General features: G+C 37.9%; 1 protein-coding gene across 10 annotated transcripts in view; it reads left to right on the top strand.

The window, feature by feature from the left end:
- The window catches only part of GRM8 (glutamate metabotropic receptor 8), an 845179-nt gene that overhangs the window by 664356 nt on the left and 158897 nt on the right, over nt 1-21926 (top strand). For all 10 annotated transcript variants that reach the window (XM_055283870.2, XM_063642236.1, XM_055283871.2 and 7 more), the window contains one exon: nt 11475-11611. In XM_055283870.2, coding sequence (XP_055139845.1) covers nt 11475-11611 — 137 coding nt within the window. The remainder of the gene's footprint in view (nt 1-11474; nt 11612-21926) is intronic.

Below are 21926 nucleotides of genomic sequence, written 5' to 3'. Positions count from 1 at the left end.
GAGCAGGACAATAATGTATTGGTAGCAGGAGGGGAGCTGAAAAGTAATAAACTTGACAATAAAAAACTGAGAGGATTGCACTTATAAAGAGATTTGTAATTTTTGCACATAAAGGTGAATGCATTATTTTTACATTGTGTTTTGCATGGTGTAAACAAGAAAATGTATACTAAGGGGGCATAAGGGCAGCCAAAGGAATGGAAGATGATGAGTGTTTGCATTCATTGCACATCTATTGTGTACCAGTCATATACACTGTCATCTCATGCAACGCTTGTAACAGTTTAGGAAGTTTGGGGTTATTATGCCTGCTTGGCAGATGAGAAAACAGGCTTAAGGAGGGTAACTTACTCAGATCACACAGGTAATTGGTAGAGCCAGAAAGCAGACTCTAGTCCCTGCATCCCAAGCCCATATTCTTCCCCTGCACAATATTCAAAAGAGCCAACATTTGCAAAAAAATCTTCATTGAATATATCATTTTCCCTACAAAGCCATGTTGGAGTGCTTGAGATGCCTACAAATAAAAATATATTTTTTCACACATTTCTTAGCGAACAGAAAATATTCAAGGAGATGTGTGACCTCTAAGGGTATCACCTGATGAGTAAACATTACCTCACAACTCCATTTTGTTTGTTTCCATTTCTGCACTAGCACATGTGGATGGAGAAGTTTGTTTTAAGACAGCATCTCACTCTGTCACCTGGAGTTGGAGTGCAGTAGTGCAATTCTAGTTTACTGTAACCTCAAGCTCCTGGTCTCAAGCGATCTTTCCACCCCAGCCTCCTGAGTAATGAGGAGTACAGGTACATGCCATCCTGCTTGGCTAATTTATCTTTTGGTAGAGATGGGGGTCTCACTGTGTTGCCCAGGCTGGTCTTGAACTCCTGGCCTGAAGAGATCCTCCTACCTCAGACTCCCAAAGTGCTGAGATTACAAGTATGAGCCACTGCACCAAGCCTGAAAACTATTTTAAAAATCCACTTTTGGCTGGGCACATTTATTCATGCCTGTAATTCCAGCATTTTGGGATGCCAAGGAGGGAGGATTGCTTTACCCCAGGAGTTCGAGACCAGCCTGGGCAGCATGGCAAAACCTATGTCTACCAAAAATTACGAAAATTAGCTGGGCATGGTGGCACAGGCCTGTGGTCCCGCTACTCAGGAGGCCAAGGTTGGAGGATCCCTCGATCCTAGGAGGCAGATGTTGCAGTGAGCCAAGGTGACACCACTGAGTTCCAGCCTGAGTGACAGAGGGAGACCCTGTCCACCACCCTCCTCAAAAACAAAATTAATACACATCAAAATTTATGAAATACCTAAAGTGTAGGATGGAGAGAAATAAGACAGGAAAATTTGAGCGTAATTTATCATGTAAAATATGTGTGAATATTGCTTAATCAAATATATTTAAGTTATAGTTCTTTTTTTTAAGGTAAATAGCATTTCTTTTTTTCCTTTTTTTGTTATACTTTAAGTTCTAAGGTGCATGTGCACAATGTGCAGCTTTGTTACATATGTATCCATGTGCCATGTTGATGTGCTGCACCCATTAACTTGTCATTTACATTAGGTATATCTCCTAATGCTATCCCTCCCCACTTCCCCCACCCCACAACAGGCCCCAGTGTGTGATGTTCCCCTTCCTGTGTCCAAGTGTTCTCACTGTTCAATTCCCACCTGTGAGTGAGAACATGTGATGTTTGGTTTTTTGTTCTTGGGATAGTTTGCTGAGAACGATGATTTCCAGCTTCATCCATGTCTCTACAAAGGACATGAACTCATCCTTTTTTATGACTGCGTAGTATTACATGGTGTATATGTGCCACCTTTTCTTAATCTGGTCTATCATTGATGGACATTTAGGTTAGTTCCAAGTCTTTGCTACTGTGAATAGTGCCACAATAAACATACGTGTGCATGTGCCTTTATAGCAGCATAATTTATAATCCTTTGGGAATACACCCAGTAATGGGATGGCTGGGTCAAATGATATTTCTAGTTCTAGATCCCTTGAGGAATCGCCACACTGTCTTCCACAATGGTTGAACTAGTTTACAGTCCCACCAACAGTGTAAAAGTGTTCCTATTTCTCCACATCCTCTCCAGCACCTGTTGTTTCCTGACTTTTTCGCCATTTTAACTGGTGTGAGATGGTATCTCATTGTGGTTTTGATTTGCATTTCTCTGATGGCCAGTGATGATGAGCATTTTTTCATGTGTCTGTTGGCTGCATAAATGTCTTCTTTTGAGAAGTGTCTGTTCATATCCTTTGCGCACTTGTCAGTGGAGTTGTTTTTTCTCTTGTAAATTTATTTGAGTTCTTTGTAGATTTTGGATATTAGCCCTTTGTCAGATGAGTAGATTGTAAAAATTTTCTCCCATTCTGTAGGTTGCCTGCTCACTCTGATGGTAGTTCCTTTTGCTGTGTAGAATCTCCTTAGTTTAATTAGATCCCATTTGTGAATTTTGGCTTTTGTTGCCATTGCTTTTGGTGTTTTGGGCATGAAGTCCTTGCCCATGCCTATGTCCTGAATGGTATTGCCCAGGTTTTCTAGGGTTTTTATGTTTTTAGGTCTAACATTTAAGTCTTTAATCCATCTTGAATTAATTTTTGTGTAAGGTGTAAGGAAGGGATCCAGTTTCAGCTTTCTCCATATGGCTAGCCAGTTTTCCCAGCACCATTTATTAAATAGGGAATCTTTTCCCCATTTCTTGTTTTTGTCAGATTTGTCGAAGATCAGATGGTTGTAGATGTGTGGTATTATTTCTGAGGGCTCTGTTCTGTTCCATTGGTTTATATCTCTGTTTTGGTACCAGTACCGTGCTGCTTTGGTTACTACAGCCTTGTAGTATAGTTTGAAGTCAGGTAGCGTGATGCCTCCAGCTTTGTTCTTTTGGCTTAGGATTGTCTTGGCAATGTGGGCTCTTTTTGGTTCCATATGAACTTTAAAGTAGTTTTTTCCAATTCTGTGAAGAAACTCATCAGTAGCTTGATGGGGATGGCATTGAATCTATAAATTACCTTGGGCAGTATGGCTATTTTCACGATATTTTCTTCCCATCCATGAGCATGGAATGTTCTTCCATTTGTTTGTATCCTCTTTTATTTCGTTGAGCAGTGGTTTGTAGTTCTCCTTGAAGAGGTCCTTCAAATCCCTTGTGAGTTGGATTCCTATGTATTTTATTTTCTTTGAAGCAATTGTGAATGGGAGTTCACTCAAGATTTGGCTCTCTGTCTGTTATTGGTGTATAAGAATGCTTGTGATTTTTGCACATTGATTTTGTGTCCTGAGACTTTGCTGAAGTTGCTTATCAGCTTAAGGAGATTTTGGGCTGAGACAATGGGGTTTTCTAAATATACAATCATGTCATCTGCAAACAGGGACAATTTGACTTCCTCTTTTCCTAATTGAATACTCTTTATTTCTTTCTCCTGCCTGATTGCCCTGGCCAGAACTTCCAACACTATGTTGCATAGGAGTGGTGAGAGAGGGCATCCCTGTCTTGTGCCAGTTTTCAAAGGGAATGCTTCCAGTTTTTGCCCATTCAGTATGATATTGGCTGTGGATTTGTCATAGATAGCTCTTATTATTTTGAGATACGTCCCATCAATACCTAATTTATTGAGAGTTTTTAGCATGAAGGGCTGATGAATTTTGTCAAAGGCCTTTTCTGCATCTATTGAGATAATCATGTGGTTTTTGTCATTGGTTCTGTTTATGTGCTGGATTACGTTTACTGATTTGCATATGTTGAACCAGCCTTTCATCCCAGGGATGAAGCCCACTTGTTCATGGTGGATAAGCTTTTTGATGTGCTGCTGGGTTCGGTTTGCCAGTATTTTATTGAGGATTTTTGCATCGATGTTCGTCAGGGATATTGGTCTAAAATTCTCTTTTTTTGTTGTGTCTCTGCCATGCTTTTGTATCAGGATGATGCTGGCCTTATAAAATGAGTTAGGGAGGATTTCCTCTTTTTCTATTGATTGGAAGAATAGTTTCAGAAGGAATGGTACCAGCTCCTCCTTGTATTTCTGGTAGAATTTGGCTGTAAATCTGTCTGGTCCTGGACTTTTTTTGGTTGGTAGACTATTAATTAATGCCTCAATTTCAGAGTCTGTTGTTGGTCTATTCAGGGATTCAAGTTCTTCCTGGTTTAGTCTTGGGAGGATGCATGTGTCGAGGAATTTATCCATTTCTTCTAGATTTTCTAGTTTGTTTGCGTAGAGGTGTTTATAGTATTCTCTGATGGTAGTTTGTATTTCTTTGGGATCAGTGGTGATATCCCCTTTATCATTTTTTTATTGCACTTATTTGATTCTTCTCTCTTTTCTTCTTTATTAGTCTTGCTAGCGGTCTATCAATTTTGTTGATCTTTTCAAAAAACCAGCTCCTGGATTCATTGATTTTTTGAAGAGTTTTTTTGTGTCTCTATCTCCTTCAGTTCAGCTCTGATCTTAGTTATTTCCTGTCTTCTGCTAGCTTTTGAATGTGTTTGCCCTTGCTTCTCTAGTTCTTTTAATTGTGATGTTAGGGTGTCGATTTTAGATCTTTCCTGCTTTCTCTTGTGGGCATTTAGTGCTATAAATTTCCCACTGAACACTGCTTTAAATGTGTCCCCGAGATTCTGATATGTTGTGTCTTTGTTCTCATTGGTTTCAAAGAACATCTTTATTTCTGTCATCATTTCGTCATGTACCCAGTAGTCATTCAGGAGCAGGTTGTTCAGTTTCCATGTAGTTGAGCGGTTTTGAGTGAGTTTCTTAATCCTGAGTTCTAGTTTGATTGCACTGTGGTCTGAGAGATAGTTTGTTATAATTTCTGTTCTTTTACATTTGCTGAGGAGTGCTTTACTTCCACCTATGGGGTCAATTTTGGAATAAGTGCGATGTGGTGCTGAGAAGAATGTATATTCTGTTGATTTGGGGTGGAGAGTTCTGTAGATGTCTATTAGGTCCGCTTTATGCAGAGCTGAGTTCAATTCCTGGATATCCATGTTAAGTTTCTGTCTAATGTTGACAGTGGGGTGTTAAAGTCTCCCACTATTACTGTGTGGGAGTCTAAGTCTCTTTGTCAGTCTCTAAGGACTTGCTTTATGAATCTGGGTGCTCCTGTATTGGGTGCATATATATTTAGGATAGTTACCTCTTCTTGTTGAATTGATCCCTTTACCGTTATGTAATGGCCTTCTTTGTCTCTTTTGATCTTTGTTGGTTTAAAGTCTGTTTTATCAGAGACTAGGATTGCAACCGCTGCCTTTTTTTGTTTTCCATTTGCTTGGTAGATCTTTCTCCATCCCTTTATTTTGAGCCTATGTGTGTCTCTGCATGTGAGATGGGTCTCCTGAATATAGCACACTGATAGGTCTTGACTTTTTATCCAATTTGCCAGTCTGTGTCTTTTAATTGGAGCATTTAGCCCATTTACATTTAAGGTTAACATCTTTATGTGGAATTTGATCCTGTCATTATGATGTTAGCTGGTTATTTTGCTCGTTAGTTGATGCAGTTTCTTCCTAGCCTTGATGGTCTTTACAATTTGGCGTGTTTTTGCAGTGGCTGGTACCGGTTGTTCCTTTCCATCTTTAGTGCTTCCTTCAGGAGCTCTTGTAGGGCAGGCCTGGTGGTGACAAAATCTCTCAGCATTTGCTTGTCTCTAAAGGATTTTATTTCTCCTTCACTTATGAAGCTTAATTAGGCTGGATATGAAATTCTGGGTTGAAAATTCTTTTCTTTAAGAATGTCGAATATCGGCCCCCACTCTCTTCTGGCTTGTAGAGTTTCTGCCGAGAGATCCGCTATGAGTCTAATTGGTTTCCCTTTGTGGGTAACCCGACCTTTCTCTCTGGCTGCCCTTAACATTTTTTCCTTCATTTCAACTTTGGTGAATCCGACAATTATGTGTCTTGGAGTTGCTCTTCTCGAAGAGTATCTTTGTGGTGTTCTCAGTATTTCCTGAATCTGAATGTTGGCCTGCCTTGCTAGGTTGGGGAAGTTCTCCTGGATAATATCCTGCAGGGTGTTTTCCAAATTGGTTCCATTCTCCCTGTCACTTTCATGTACACCAATCAGACATAGATTTGGTCTTTTCACATAGTCCCATATTTCTTGGAGGCTTTGTTTGTTTCTTTTTACTTTTTTTTCTCTAAACTTCTGTTCTCGCTTCATTGCATTCATTTAATCTTCAATCACTGTTACCCTTTGTTCCAGTTGATCAAATTGGCTACTGAAGCTTGTGCATTCATCATGTAGTTCTCGTGCAATGGTTTTCAGCTCCATCAGGTCATTTAAGGACTTCTCTACACTGTTTATTCTAGTTAGCCATTCGTCTAATCTTTTTTCAAGGTTTTTAACTTCTTTTGCATTGGGTTTGAACTTCCTCCTTTAGCTTGGAGAAGTTTGATCATCTGAAGCCTTCTCTCAGCTTGTCAAAGTCATTCTCCATCCAGCTTTGTTCCATTGCTGGTGAGGAGCTGCATTCCTTTGGAGGGGGAGAGGTGCTCTGATTTTTAGAATTTTCAGCTTTTCTGCCCTGTTTTTTCCCCATCTTTGTGGTTTTTATCTACCTTTGGTCTTTGATGATGGTGATGTACAGATGGGGTTTTGGTGTGGATGTCCTTTCTGTCTATTAGTTTCCTCCTAACAGTCAGGACCCTCAGCTGCAGGTCTGTTGGAATTTGCTAGAGGTCCACTCCAGACCCTGTTTGCCTGGGTATCAGCAGCGGAGGCTGCAGAATAGCGAATATTGCTGAACAGCAAATGATGCTGCCTGATCATTCCTCTGGAAGCTTTGTCTCAGAGTGGTACCTGGTTGTGTGAGGTGTCAGTCTGCCCCTACTGGGGGGTACCTTGCAGTTAGGCTACTTGGAGGTCAGGGACCTACTTGAGGAGGCAGTCTGTCCATTCTCAGACCTCAAACTCCATGCTGGGAGAACCACTACTCTCTTCAAAGCTGTCAGACAGGGACATTTAAGTCTGCAGAGGTCTGCTGCCATTTGTTTGGCTATGCCCTGCTCCCAGAGGTGGAGTCTACAGAGGCAGGCAGGCCTCCTTGAGCTGCGATGGGCTCCACTCAGTTTGAGGGAATCCCGGCTGCTTTGTTTACCTCCTCAAGCCTCAGCAATGGCGGGTGCCCCTCCCCCAGCCTGGCTGCTGCCTTGCAGTTGGATCTCAGTCTGCTGTGCTAGTAATGAGTGAGGCTCCGTGGGCATGGGACCCTCTGAGCCAGGTGTGGGATATAATCTCCTGGCGTGCCGTTTGCTAAGACCATTGGAAAAGCGCAGTATTAGGGTGGGAGTGACCCGATTTTCCGGGTGCCGTCTGTCACCCGTTCCCTTGGCTAGGAAAGGGAATTCCCTGACACCTTGCACTTCCCGGATGAGGCGATGCCTCGCCCTGCTTTGGCTCACACTCGGTGGGCTGCACCCACTGTCCTGCCCACACTGTCTGACAAGCCCCAGTGAGATGAACCTGGTACCTCAGTTGGAAATGCAGAAATCACCCGTCTTCTGTGTGGCTTACACTGGGAGCTATAGACTGGAGCTGTTCTTATTTGGCCATCTTGGAACCCCCCTCTGTCAAAGTTATATTTCTTACCTGTGTTGTTATTAAACCTTGATAAATTAATGACTATATTAACAGACATTTGTCATTTGAAATTTTTTTGTGGACAAAAAAATATTTGCCACTTAATTCTGTTTCTCAGAGTGGCCAGTTTCAGTACAAACAATGATATTTTTAAAAGATGGCCAACTTGTAGGAATTATTAAACAGCTAATGAGTTAGTTCCTTATGGCTACTCAACGATGCTCTTTCTACATTGACCAGAGTTCCCTGGCAGTCATTTGAAATGAGTCAATATGTAATGGAATCAGTTCTTCCTGAAAGAGAGTTGATGTAATTCAACTGCAAGCCTAGTTTAAGACTAGAAATCGCATTAGGAAAACAAGACTCAAGGGTCATCGGTAATAAAAACCACTTCAGCTACTGGTGATTAACTCAGAGCCCATTCACAGATATGTCAAAGTTTCCCCGTGGTTTCTAATGTCACATTAATAACAAGGTGAGAGGATTTATTTGGTCTCTCCATTTATGAATATAAAAGATGACAGGAAATATACATGAAATTCATAATGTCATAAAGAGGGAAGCATGGATTTGCTTGGGATCATTAGGGGATGCCTCTTTCATGCTTTCCTATAATTTATTGATTACTCACTCAGTACTGAACACTGTCTTTGCTGCAGTGCTTACAAGGATAATAGATACTTTTGCCTTTCCTAAGAAGACCATAGTTTTGTGAAGATGCAGGGGGTCCACCCAGTGTTGAGGACATAATAGGCTCTAAAAAAGTATCTGTGGAATAAATGTTTGGTCAGGTACAGGATGGATACTAAAAGTCTGGGGAATGTTGCGAGTGCTTCGATATTTCATGTTAGGACATAAAGAGGTGGTTGGGCACCTTCCCCAGGGTTGGAGTAAGATTAAGCTTCTGTAAGTGCATGACCCTTGAGCCACATCTTGAAGGAATTATATAGAGAGGGGTAAGGAGGAAAGAGGATGGGAAATTAGAGAAAATAGCCTGAGCAAAAACAGAATGGTGAGACAGTGCATAATGAATTTAGGGACTGGAATTTTAGGTATAGGTGGCATTGTGTTGAAAGAGAACAGAGATTAGTGAGAGTGACATCATGAAAACTTATACGCTCACTGAGTTCATATGTTCTCATATAGACAGTGGCTCTCAAACACAGCATTTCCACAAAACAACAGAAGAAATTATAGTTCATACGTAATATGTCGTACTAAATGTTTTATATATATTGATTCACTTAATCCTTATATATCCCTCTGAGGTAGAAATTGCTATTAGCCCACTATATAACTGAGAAATGTGAGATATAGGGAAATTAAGAAATGCACTCAAGACACCACATCAATAAATGACAGAGGGGCGTTTGAACCCAATGATCTGTCTCCAGAACCCACACTCATAACTGCTTTAGAATATTGCACCTTAATACAATGTCAAATTTAGTGTAACTTGATTTTAATAATGATATTCAAAGTATCTAAGTTGGAAATTATTCTATTTTGTGACAATGTGGCTCTCCAATGAGTTCTCTTGAGAGGCTTTCTTGACTTGGATATAGAAACAGCTAACACATTAGGAATTATGTATAACTCAGGGTATATTCATGGTAATGTGTTATACAAATTACATTATTTCATTTTAGGTACTGTTATTGTAGAAAAGATTGGGAACTGCTGTTGTAGAAGATGAGGAGTCATTGAGTCAAGGAGGTGACAACTTGGGATATTTTAAGTAGAGAAAATTAAGTATCCCTTTATTGAGGAGAGAATATATAATTAAAATATTTCACAGTGACATATAAATGTCAGGAATTGATCATGTTAATGTGAAATTCTTAACATACGTGTGTTTTTCCAGCCAGAAATATCTTCCTCATTTGAATTTCAATAATCTTTTGTCTAGCCATCACTTAGAGAACTTTCAACGTCCTTTCTATTACTATGTGTTGGTGTGTACTGAAAGTAAATGTGGAGTGAATAATTTAACTATCCCCATACAGTGTTCTAAGCACTTGACAACTGTTGATTACTTAATTCTCACAACAACTCTATGAGAAAAGTATCATTATTACTCCCATTTTACAGGTGAAGAAACTGAGGATTTAAGAGGTTAACCTGCTCGAGGTCACTAGGAGCTGAGAAAGGTTTTGGTCAGGTTTGGCAAATAGGTTCCACTTGAATATATAAGGAGTAGCTAAGATAGCACTGCTTGATTGGAGAGCTCTTATTTTATTCCCTGAGTAATGTATATCTATCGATTTATATATAAAGTCATTTCTCATGTGAATCAATAATAATTGTAATAATAATATACATATTTACAGCTCTTTTAGGACTTCAAAATTTATTCATATTTATTGTTAAGTCTCTGTGGTAAGTGAAGGAAAAGGGACATACACAAGTTGTGGAAATCAGTGGGGAATGGAGTGAGCCTGGACATGGAACTTCCAGTTCTGAGAGCAGTGCTCTTTCTTCCATGCGGTGCCATCTCTTGCAGCCTCAGCAGTTCCTGATGATACCAGATATCTGTAGTCTCATCAGAGACCTCACACTATGTTTAGATTTTAGGAAGAATCAAGAAAACAGAATATTAGACATCTGTCCATTAATTACTGGAAAAGTCTTCACATTGTTGTTATGTGACTCTGATTACATTTATTTACAGGTTACTGTGTTTTTTGATAAAGTCATTGATTTGTTTGATAAGTTAAATATTTTAGAATTTTGTGATGGCTGGTAATTAGGTAAACAACTCTACAGATAGAATAAGAAACTCATTATAAGTTGGGAATATGTACAGTTGACATATATAACTATTGGTAATGTATACTTTTGGAGAATACAGCATGAGACAGAGATAACAGGAATGGGAAACTCTCTAGCACAGTTTAGAAATTAAATCCAATATCCTGTGAGAAGAGAGTCAGATAAAAGGCCTGCAGAGGGAAGACAGACACCAACACAAGGGATTGGTGTCAGGTGAATTTTTCAAGATAGGAAAGAATTATCAAAAAAAAAAAATGTAGAGAAGCCTAAAAGCTGTTAGAGAAAAGGAAAGTCTATATAGATAGTGAAGCTAGATGGAACAAGAAGACATTGGGGTGGTGATCCATTTCTACTCTTCCCCTGTAATTACATAAAAGTTAATAAGAGGGAAAGTAAAAGTGAGCAGAAACTATTAAGAGAAAAGATGAAAACTTCTGAGGGGAATGGAGTGTGGAAAAGACTACAGTTCTTGCATCCTGCTGCTCTGCCACTGTTAGACCTGTCACTGTGAAGGGGGAGAACAATCATGATCTGAGCAGAGTTGGGACTTCCCGTAGATCACTGCCTCACCCATTGAGAGGTTCCCAACAGTAGATCACATTGATATACTCTTGGGCAGAGGTAGCAGAGGCACAGGAACAGTGCTCTCTAACTGCTTTAGAGAGTTTGGAAAAAGCAAAACTCAGGATTCTGGCCAGAACATTCTCCTGCCATATTTTGAATTGCTGTTTGTAGTTCGTACTGTACAATAGCTGTCATGCTTCAAAACATTTACATTTTTCTCTATTAACTATCATACTATGTAGCCAGTATTGAATATTCAGCCTATCAACTTTCATTTATTTAGCCGTTATGTGCATTGCTTAACTTGGATACTCATCATTTACTTTCTAATGTGTACAATAAAGCACGTCTCACCCGTGTATGTATGTCTGGGCTTCTTTTCATGTAAAAGATATTATGCTATCAAGGATGACCTTGTGTGGATTGCAATCTTTGTATCACTTACTGCACACAATATATTTTTATCTACCATTCCTTCTAAAAGAAAAATAAGCCCAGTGGGCTAACTTACTAAAACTTTATTAACATTGTTTTCTAAATCTTTATAGGCAGTGCTGGCACTCCTGTCACTTTTAATGAAAATGGAGATGCTCCTGGACGTTATGACATCTTCCAGTATCAAATAACCAACAAAAGCACAGAATACAAAGTCATCGGCCACTGGACGAATCAGCTTCATCTAAAAGCAAGTATTGTTATAAACATATATTAATGTATATAGCTCTCCAGGAGGGATGCTTTATTTTTAACTATACAACTTTTGCTAGAATAGATTTTCCCAATAAATAAACTTTTAGAAAATATATGACTTGATTCTCTCTTCAATTTAAAAATGTTATGGACATTCTTAAGCCTCTTTAGAGAAATCTCCTGATACCTGTAAGAATTTAATGAATGATCTGATTTTTTTCCTGCAATTGACTATACACGTAGAGAAATTTTGCCCTTTTAAGAAAGAGTAATTTGTTGTAATCTTTGTACGTTTTTTGTATGTCTGTGTGTTGGAGGTGGGGTGGAATCGACTGAATATGCCCTTATTTATAAATTCGTGCTTTAAAAAAGGGCACATCTGGATGACAGGGTGAAAACCCATCTCTACTAAAAATACAAAAAAAAATTAGCCAGGGGTGGTAGTGGGCACCTGTAGTCCCGGCTATTCGGGAGGCTGAGGCAGGAGAATGGCGTGAACCCGGGAGGCGGAGCTTGCAGTGAGCCGTGATCGCGCCACTGCACTCTAGCCTGGGCGACAGAGCCAGATTCCCTCTCAAAAAAAAAAAAAAAAAAAAAAAGGCACATCACCTTTGCCACATCACAAGGTGAGACCTTCTGGCTATATCTGGTTGATGGAAGTGAATCATACTCTGTGTTTATATTGCCTCTTTCAATTGCAACACCAGGGAAAGTTGATGTATCCAAGGGTGATGTTCAGATTATTTAACAGCCTTTAGAGCTACCTCCTGTTTTTGTCTACCGCAAGCACTCTTCAGGTCCAAGGTCCATTAATTCTGCAGTTTCCGCAAGTGGCCACGTGAGGGCGACTTGAAGAGCCCAGCCGGAAGCAAGTTCCCAAGGCCTAGGATTGGTGCCCAAAAGCACCTGGGCATTTGCCTGCCAGGTGCCACACCATCACCCAGGGTTCTGTTTCTTTCGGCTGGAGTCTGATGGGTACCCAGTGGGGTTAGCACGTGGGGATGGCAGTACGGAGGAGGAACTTCATCAGGTTTCCCAGGCTGGTGGGCACTCCCTCAGAGGAGCTCTCTTAGGGCAGAGGTCTTTGAGGGATTTGGGGAGAGCTGCTAGGTACCATCATTCTTCAGTCCTAAGGGGTTCTGGAACAGGAAACCAATTCTGAACTTGATGGATAAGGGAGGCCCAGGAAATCAGTGCACAGGGCTGTGGATGCTGGGGGAGGGGAGGGCAGGGAGGGCAACATCTACTTACCACCAGGTAAAGAATTATTTCACATTTTAACAGCCCTTTGCCCCGTATTAGTGCACACTGGCTTTTTTAGGTGTAGAGAAGTATGGAGCACGTTCTGTAGTCTCAGTCGAGGTTTGGAGTTCATTCATCCAGCATCTCTTCTACAGAAACGTAGGACTATTCACAGAAATTTGGTGGCCAGGAAATAACTACAAGAACAGTAGACAGTAGGATGTTTTTAAAATGCTTCAAATAAACAAGGGAAATATTCTTCTTCTGTTGTATTGTTTTAATGTGTAATTCACTCTTTCCTTTAACAAAAAACATCTCTTCTTGATTCTGAGAGCTACCATGATACTGTGAGAGTGTGCACATGCTGTCTCATGTTTGAACCTAATCAAAAGACATCAATTTGATATTTTTAAGCAATTTTTTTGTTTTGTATTTCCAAATATGTCCCCCGAAGTGATATGTCTATGCAGCACCAGTCACCCAAGTTCTCAGAAAAGTAGACAATGAGAAATTACAAAACTAGAGAGATTGTGATTTATTTTCTTCCTCATAATTATTACAGCTATGCATTTAATAATGCACAGACAGCTTATGTTTCTAACTATTGTGATACATAAGGCCACATATCAATACGTTACTACTTCTAGGCGCTTCATGAAATCTTATCCATTATTCTGCAATCCAAATTGACATTTATTGAAACATAACTTTGATAATGCCACAGGTTATTGATAATCAATAGCTTTTTGACAGAAGCCCTTTTGAAAGAGGGCCTATGGGAAATGAAATAAGATGGAAATGATTTGACAAGGTCTAAGATAGGAAAGCTACTTTTTATCTGACTTTTATTAATGTCAAACTGCCTATCATTAATATATTCTGATGATTAGGGATTTACACAGCAAAATCCAGTGTTTGAGAAACATATACGCTAACATACAATACCATTACGTAACATAATTTTACACACAAGTATACATATATACACATCTCGCCATATACGCATAATGTAGTTATAAAACTTCCTATTGAATCTCAAGCTGCTCTTTTATGTACATTTAACAGTGCATGAAAATTTTATGTTTGTGACTGTGTTATCATTCATAAAATGTATCAAAACAATTTGTGAAAATTATTTCTCATGCACGATTATGATCATTTATAACTAGATAGCATTGCTGGTTTTACTGAAATGGAAAATGCAGCTCTTAGAAGAAAAAACAATAAATTGCACTGTGGAGACAGGTTATAAGTTAAGAATTGAATTCTGAGGATTATCAGGACAAATCAAATGACTTTTATCCTCAGGAGTTGGATTAGTCACCTGCTTGAAGGTGGAACAGTATAGCACTTGGCAAGCTACCAACTTGTTAATGTTCTGCTTAGATCTATGGCAAAGCACTAAACAAATTATTTGCCTCAGTTTTATCATGTCTAAAATGAAAACAGTAGCACCCACCTTATATGGTTGTAATAAGCATTAAATGAAGTAATACAATAAAGCACTTTGCCCAGTGTTTGGTACACCTGATATCTATAAATGTTACTTATGATTAATTCAGTATCTCAATATTCTACGTGGTCAGTGAGAGACCTGATAGAAAGTGAGTGTACTGGGTAAAGCAAAGGTCCCATTAGAAGAGGGACTTGAGTTTGTGTGAGGAAGTTCAGAGACAATCTTTGCATTTAAAATGCTGACTGTCCCCCCAGCCAGTCATTTCTGCCTGTCTTTGACATTGGCCTTAATACTTGGAAAATCCCTCTGCACTCAAAAAGCAAACTTTATATAAGATAAATGTATTTCCCTGTGCTACCATGTGGATAGGTATCATCACCTAGGCAGTTATTTTTTGAATGGATTTGGTAAGTTCAATCTGTGCTCATACTCTGTTAACAGGTGTTGAGACTATAGTGAATATCTGAACCCTGTTCTTGGGGAACTCACAGATTAGAAGGAGAGACAAACACTCGGACCAACCATTCTAGCGCAATGAAGCAGGTGCACTGATGAAGGTATATATATGGGTTTGCAATGGCAGCCTAGAGAGAGGTTGCTAATCTGGCCCGACCTCTGGTGGAAATTGTCACTGTGGCCAAAGGAGGATACTGACAGGAGGATTTACTCTTATCCATATACCCTATCTCTTCTTGTTCTATTAAACCAGATTTATGATAGCTTTCACATTCTCAGTGGTAAGCATTTATTAGTCAGTTATTGGATTGAACTCTGCTTGTTTTCAAAGAGCCAGTTTTTCTGGCTGAATTCAACCATAGTATAAATTTGTACAAAGAGGGTATATGGTTAGGCATATTGGAATGCAGTAAATTTGCCTTGAATATCTCTTAGCGGATTGAATGAATTTTTTAAATAAGTAGATTATTCTTTTTCTTTTTCCTAGTAAATACATTAGGTATTTCATTTCCTCAAAAACATTGTCTTTATTGTTCCAAACATTCCTGTTTCTTTTTTCTTTTTATGAAACTAACATATGTTCTTAATTTGGCAGTTACAATCAGCATAATTTGTTTAAGTCTTCTACTCAGTAATCTCAGCCCACACATGAAGGGTATATTGTCTACCTGAGAGTGAATTTAAACAATGAGTCTCTCTATTTTGTTAGGCAGAATCTCTCAAGAGGCAGGTGGTCCTTATTAGTGATTACAAAACATACTGTAACCTAGAGGTTCAGAGTAAACAGAAGAGCCTGAACTGTGAAAAGAACAGCCATATGCTGCTCTGTGTCCACAGGGAGAATGTGTATTGGGGATACTGTATGGGCCAAAAATAACCCAGGGCTTTTTTTTTTTAAATGCTTTTTCCAACCAGATCCACTTTTTCTTGATTACTGTAGGAATGAAACATATGTTTTTATTGGTTTCAACATATTATTCTTTTTATAATCAAGGAAGAAAGTTGAATATAAATGATAAATAACAAAGAATAGTGACTTCACAAGAGTGTCCAAGTCTGCCCAATTATTAGTGGCAGAGTGTAATTTGGAAGGGTGATTTGAAGGAGAAACTGACTTAATGATTTTGAACCTGATTTAATTTTCAGTGGATGACTCCATAGAAGAAAAACTTCTGACAGGGTACTGAGTTTTAAGCCTCAGTTTTCTCATCTAAGTGGGATAATAGGTATTATTATGAATAGTAAATGCATTGTAATATGGTGATCAAGAAAAAGATCTCAAAGTCAAACAGAAGATATTTGAATTCTGACCTTTCATTCATGAGCTGTGTAGCCTTGGGCATGTGACTTAGGTTCCTTATCTACCTACTTGATAGAGTTCTGAGATCATCAAGGAAATTGGATGTACAAAAATCCTAGAACATTGACTAGTACATATTAAGCATTGAACGAATGTGATAATAATAATTTTTGTTTTGTTTTGCCAGTACAACCGGCCTACTATAGAGGACCTGTAGTGGGTATTTCAGTATGAAATCAAACTGAAGCTGCATTTGCAGTCTTCTTTCTGTCTTTATTCTGATGTTCTGAATAGGGAGTAGCTGTAAAGAGAGGTATATGCACCATGATAACTTGTCTGTCTACACAATAAGCCCAAAGTATTTGTTTTGATATTTTAAAAAGTAGGCTCTGTGATTCAAATGCTTTGGGAAAAACTAAAACTTGAGCAAACTTTCTGATGGAATTTTGCTCCACTAAATTGGTGTTTACCACAAACCTGTAGTATAGTATTTATTTTAATTGAGTGTATGTATTTTCCTACAGATGATCAGCTAAATATATACATGCTATACGTATGTATACTGGGGCTTCCTTGGCTTGCTTGGATTAAAAAAAGGGAAAATTCCTGAGTCTCCCCATTTGTCTCAGGGATTTTGTTTTTATTCTGGATAAACATCAACTGTTTTTTTTAATGCGAAAATCATTAGTTTCATTAATTTCATAGAGGAACAGCTTTTATATAATGAAAAGTATTAAAATGGTTTTGAGGTAGCAATGGACTGAATAGAGTTGAAACAGGGTTTGAGAAATGAATAGAGTTGAAACAGGGTTTGAGAAAAGACTTGACCTTTGTTTGCTTTGACTGTTAGGAAACATGCATTTTCTCTTTGCCTCTGTTTCCCTGTTTGCAAAGTTGCTTACATGTGAAAATGCTCTTTCCTATGATTGTCAGTGCACACACATACATACATATATATATACACAAACACCTACATACATACATATATATATATATATGTATGTGTGCTCACCCTATTAAATAAGTATCATATGAAGCACTCCTTTTCCTACAGAGCATAAATGTGAGTCAATTCCCTGGGCCCTTTCTCTATATTCTGTTAGAACTTTAAATGCCACTCTAGTTCTTAACTTTGTACTTGATTATGAAAATACTTTGTTCTGTTTCCTTTCCTTGCAACAAGATGATTTTTAAAGCTGTGTATTTGTTTATTAGATGCTAATTTATTCTGACTTTTTGAGGTTATTACTTATATCTCTGTTTATAAAATAACAAGATATAAAGTAACAATATGATTTGGTAAAGTCATATTATTCACACATTGAGCAAGTGTTAAGGTGATTAAATTTTAACTACATTCTTGCCAAGCCCAGAGTAAGTACTCAGTAAGTGTGTATTTAATATGTCATGAATAATATGCTGATCTTTTCTACATATTGACTGAACATAAATGGATGATCCAAGATTATCTATTAGGAAGTACACTCATGCACAGATTATTTATTCAGTGACTGTTCCCTGCCAGGCAGGATGATAGTCCATGGTGGGGCATCAGTATAAGATATACAGTCATCCCTATGTAGATATGGGTAATTGGTTTCAGGACCCCACATATACCAAAATCTATGCATGATCATTTCCCCCAGTCAGCCTTGCAGAAGCCATGCATATGAAAAATCAGGCCTTCTTATATGCAGGTTAAACATCTGCCAATACAATATTTTCTGTCTGTGTTCGATTGAAAAAAAACAATGTAGAAGTAGACCCATACACTCCAAACCCATGTTGTCCAAGAGTCAGCTGTATTTCCAGATATCAATGGATTTCTAATTCATTAAAGGCAACCATATGCTCATAACTACAATAATTGTATAATTAAATAGGTACAGATTAAATAATAAACTATTTGAATTCAGTGGTTTGAATGTGAATTCAAGGAATCAATGATCACCTTAAACTAGGGACACTGGATAGTTTCTTGACATAGATGAAATTCAAACTAGACTTTAAATTCTTTTAATGGTCAGAAATATTTGGAAGAATATATAGGCCATTGAAAAAGCATCCATTCCTCCATCCACCATTCATCCATTCATGTATTCATTTTGTAAAACAGCGCCTCCAGTTTGCCAGTGCTGTAGTGCAGGCTGGGATGGTTTAGAAGTGTCTCAGATTCAGTTCATTGTGTCATCCATGAAGTAACAGGACTATGCAGGTTCAGCATCCAAGGATATGTCTCTTTCATGAGCCCATACTAATACATGCAGCTGTGTTCCTTTATTCTTTTTCAACTTTAAACACACATTCATTATTAGCAAAGTATGATCAGCATTCACAAGGAAACATATTCTCTCTTGGTCTAGAGGCTGGGGAAGTAGAGAACTGTGTTGGTGTATCTGGTTTAAAACATTTCAGTACAAATGGGTCAAAAAGACCATAGTAGTTAGATGGCCTGATAGATGCAGCCTGACTCTTACCTTCCGTTCTCAGAGAAGCAAGATAATTGGAGGCAAGGAACCTGTTCTACTTGGCTTTATGTCTTTAATGATTAGTATAATATGGGACTTACTAAATGTTCATGAATAAATTAATAAAGCAAAAATTTAAAGCACTGTTATCTTTACAAGGCCAAAAAGGTGAGCTGACCCTATGATACTGAGATAATGTATAACCGAGGAGCACACTGTAGTAAGGGTAGAGCTCAAGCCATTGTCAAGGTAATCAAGGACAAACTCCAGAGTGGATAATCACGTTAAAAGATCCTTGCAATCAGGCCAGATAGAATCTGTGGGAAAGTCCAAAGTTACACACAGGAGCAAGAGGAGTGCATGTATGCGACCCAGATAAAATTCTGTGGGGCACATTGTTACTATTACCACTGGCTTTTATTCTTGCCCATGCCATTTGCAGACCTTCAAATACTGCAGACAGCCTTAGAGTTACTGAGTGACTTCTGATAACTGCCTTTGAGGAGCATTTGCCATTGAATGGGCAGATCTATTCTGCTTACACAAGGACTTCATAATGCAAGTTGTTAAGTACAATAATACAGATGAGGACATTGTCTAGATTTTCACAGAGAGATAGATAAAGGCTCAGTTTCTTTTGGGGACTGAGTATGATTCTGAGCTCCCAGAACAGAGGACAATCTGATCAGAGAACGTTGTGGGGAATGAAGAGAGATAGCTTGAACTTAAATTCTATATGATCTCATATACCATGACAACATTTTAAGATATTTTTGAGCTACAGTGGGTTTTTCAATAGAGAGATACTCACATTTAAGCTTCAGGACAATGTCTTTGGCAGCAAAGTGCAGATTAGCTGGAGAAGAGGTAGTCTGTGAGCTAAGTCAAAGCTGTAATTAAGATTTTTTTTCTATTTTACTTAATTTTCTGATAGATTCTCTCTCGCCTATTTACCTACTTTGTTCCGGCCTTAATTCATAAAATATTTTGAAAGGCCTTACTAAGATACATTTATCACAGTAGGACAAATAAATAAGTGAGGACATTAGGAAGAAGGGATAAAGAGTGTTAGTGAATTTTAGTTCATACTCAACTTAGATTTTCCCAATAATAATAACAAATAGACTCGTCTAGGCTGTTCAGTAGAGTAGGTGAATAATCTTGTTACTATTTTAAGAATATACAAAACTATGCCATACCAAATCTGATTTAATCTGATTAGGACTTGAGAAGGTGAATTCAGTTATTTAGGTCCAGCTGGAGGCAGGTTTCTAGGGCAATCTACTAGTATTCAGAGTGCCTAGTTGTTTGTCAGGGAGAAATAGGGCATTAAAAACCTATCATTATAAAAACATAGGAGAAAACCACAAGAGTTTAATTAGTTATTTAAATAATAACTGAAAATAACAAATAGAGAAGAAACAAAAAAGGTAGACTTCACATATGACTGAGAACATGTGATATTTGTGAACAGAATGATCATTAGCAAAGGCAGGGAGGAGTAGGGGGAAGGGAATTAAGAAGGCTAGGTAGTGGGTACAAAAATATAGTCAGATAGAAGGAAGGAGTTCTAGTGTTCAGTAGCACTATAGGATGATGATAGTTAGCAATACTTTATTGTACATTTGAAAATAGCTGGAAGAGAAGATTCAGAATGTTCCCAACACAAAGAAATGATAAATGTTTGAAGGAGTCCCTGGTTTTATCATTACATATCGTATGCATGTATCAAAATGTCACATGTCCCCCACAGATATGCACAACTATAATGTATCCATAAAAATTAAAAAGTTCAAAGATAGTGGTTTAATTAGAAAAGGAAAATCAAAGAAAGTGATGCTGCTTAAAGACATAACATAAAACAAGAAACGTGTTTTTATACCAGCACCAAAGATGGATAAAAGAAGCTAGTGACTCGACTTTTATGGGGATAATAAAGTAATAAAAATGAAAATAAATGATATTTTAATCCTTATTTTAACCTTGGGAGGAGTAAAATAAGTACAATTTTAACATAACAAGTAGAATAAGGTTGAAATAAGGTTATAAACATAAAATGAAGCTCTGGAATGGAGGAATAACTGGTAAGAAGTCATTTTATTATGGTAGATTTACATGTGAATCCTGTATCCTAGAGTACTTTTAAAAGCTCAGTGGGTTTCATCAGTGTTGTGTGAAATCTAAAACAAGAGAATTACAACTAAGAACTGAAAAGTATTGTATATGAATTAAAATATGTAGCCTCCCATTGTAGATAGGCCAGTGATTTATAAGAGCAAGACAAAAGAATAATTAATGTTTATTGACTGAATCAAAAATTTCTCATGACATCTTTCCTCAAAGCTTCCAATAATTAACTGAGGGAGGAGAGCCAAAAGCTATGATCCTCCTAAACTCCCTATACTATGTTAATATGGTCATGGGTGCCATATTTTCAACTGAAGTTACAGAAATATGCAATTGTGTATAATCTCAGAGGTTTGAGGTGTAAAATGTTTTCTCTTTAGATTATTTCTCTTTAGTTGTGTATTTAAATGATGAAATATACAACAAGGACATAGAAATGTACTAAATTTTACTAGTATTTGATTGCTTTCATTTGTTATAAAATCATTTTTATTGATGTTATTGTGAGATAATTGCAGATACATTTGCAGTTGTAGGAAATAATTAAGATTCCATGTCCCTTTTACATAGTTTTTTCCAATGATAACATTTTGCAAAATTATTGTACAGTATCACAACTAGGATACTGACATTTATATAATCTACCAATCTTATTCAGATCTCCCTAGTTTTACTTGTATTCCTCTGTGTGTGTGAGTGCATATGCTTATATTATGTATTTAGTTCTCTGCTATTTTGTTAACCATTTATACCTGTGTATGTGCTACCACAGTAAACATACAGAACATTTCTGTTATCGCAAGGATTCCTTATGTTGACTTGTTATATCCATATTGATTTCTCTCCCATATGCCTCTCTCCCCAATGCCTGACAACCACTAATGTGTTCTCTATTTACATAATTTTGTCATTCCTAGAATGTTATACAACCTTATCAATAAGTGGGCAAAGGACATGAAAAGACATTTCTCAAAAGAAGACGTACATGTAGCTAACAAGTATATGAAAAAACGCTCAACTTTACTAATCATTAGAGAAATGCAAATCAAAACCACAATCAGATGCCATCTCACACCAGTCAGAATAGCTATTATTAAAAAGTCAAAAAAAGCAGATGCTGGTGAGGTTATGGAGAAAATGGAAATGTTTATACACTGCTGGTGGGAATGTAAATTAGTTTGGCCATTGTGGAAATCAGTTTGGAGATTTCTCAAAGAACTTAAAACAGGATTACCATTCATCCCAGCAATCCCATTACTGG

The sequence above is a fragment of the Symphalangus syndactylus genome, chromosome 6 (genome assembly GCF_028878055.3).
Source record: "Symphalangus syndactylus isolate Jambi chromosome 6, NHGRI_mSymSyn1-v2.1_pri, whole genome shotgun sequence".
NCBI lineage: Eukaryota > Metazoa > Chordata > Mammalia > Primates > Hylobatidae > Symphalangus > Symphalangus syndactylus.
The sequence above is the reverse complement of the archived record's forward strand: the minus strand, read 5'-3'. Positions and strand labels throughout refer to the sequence as shown.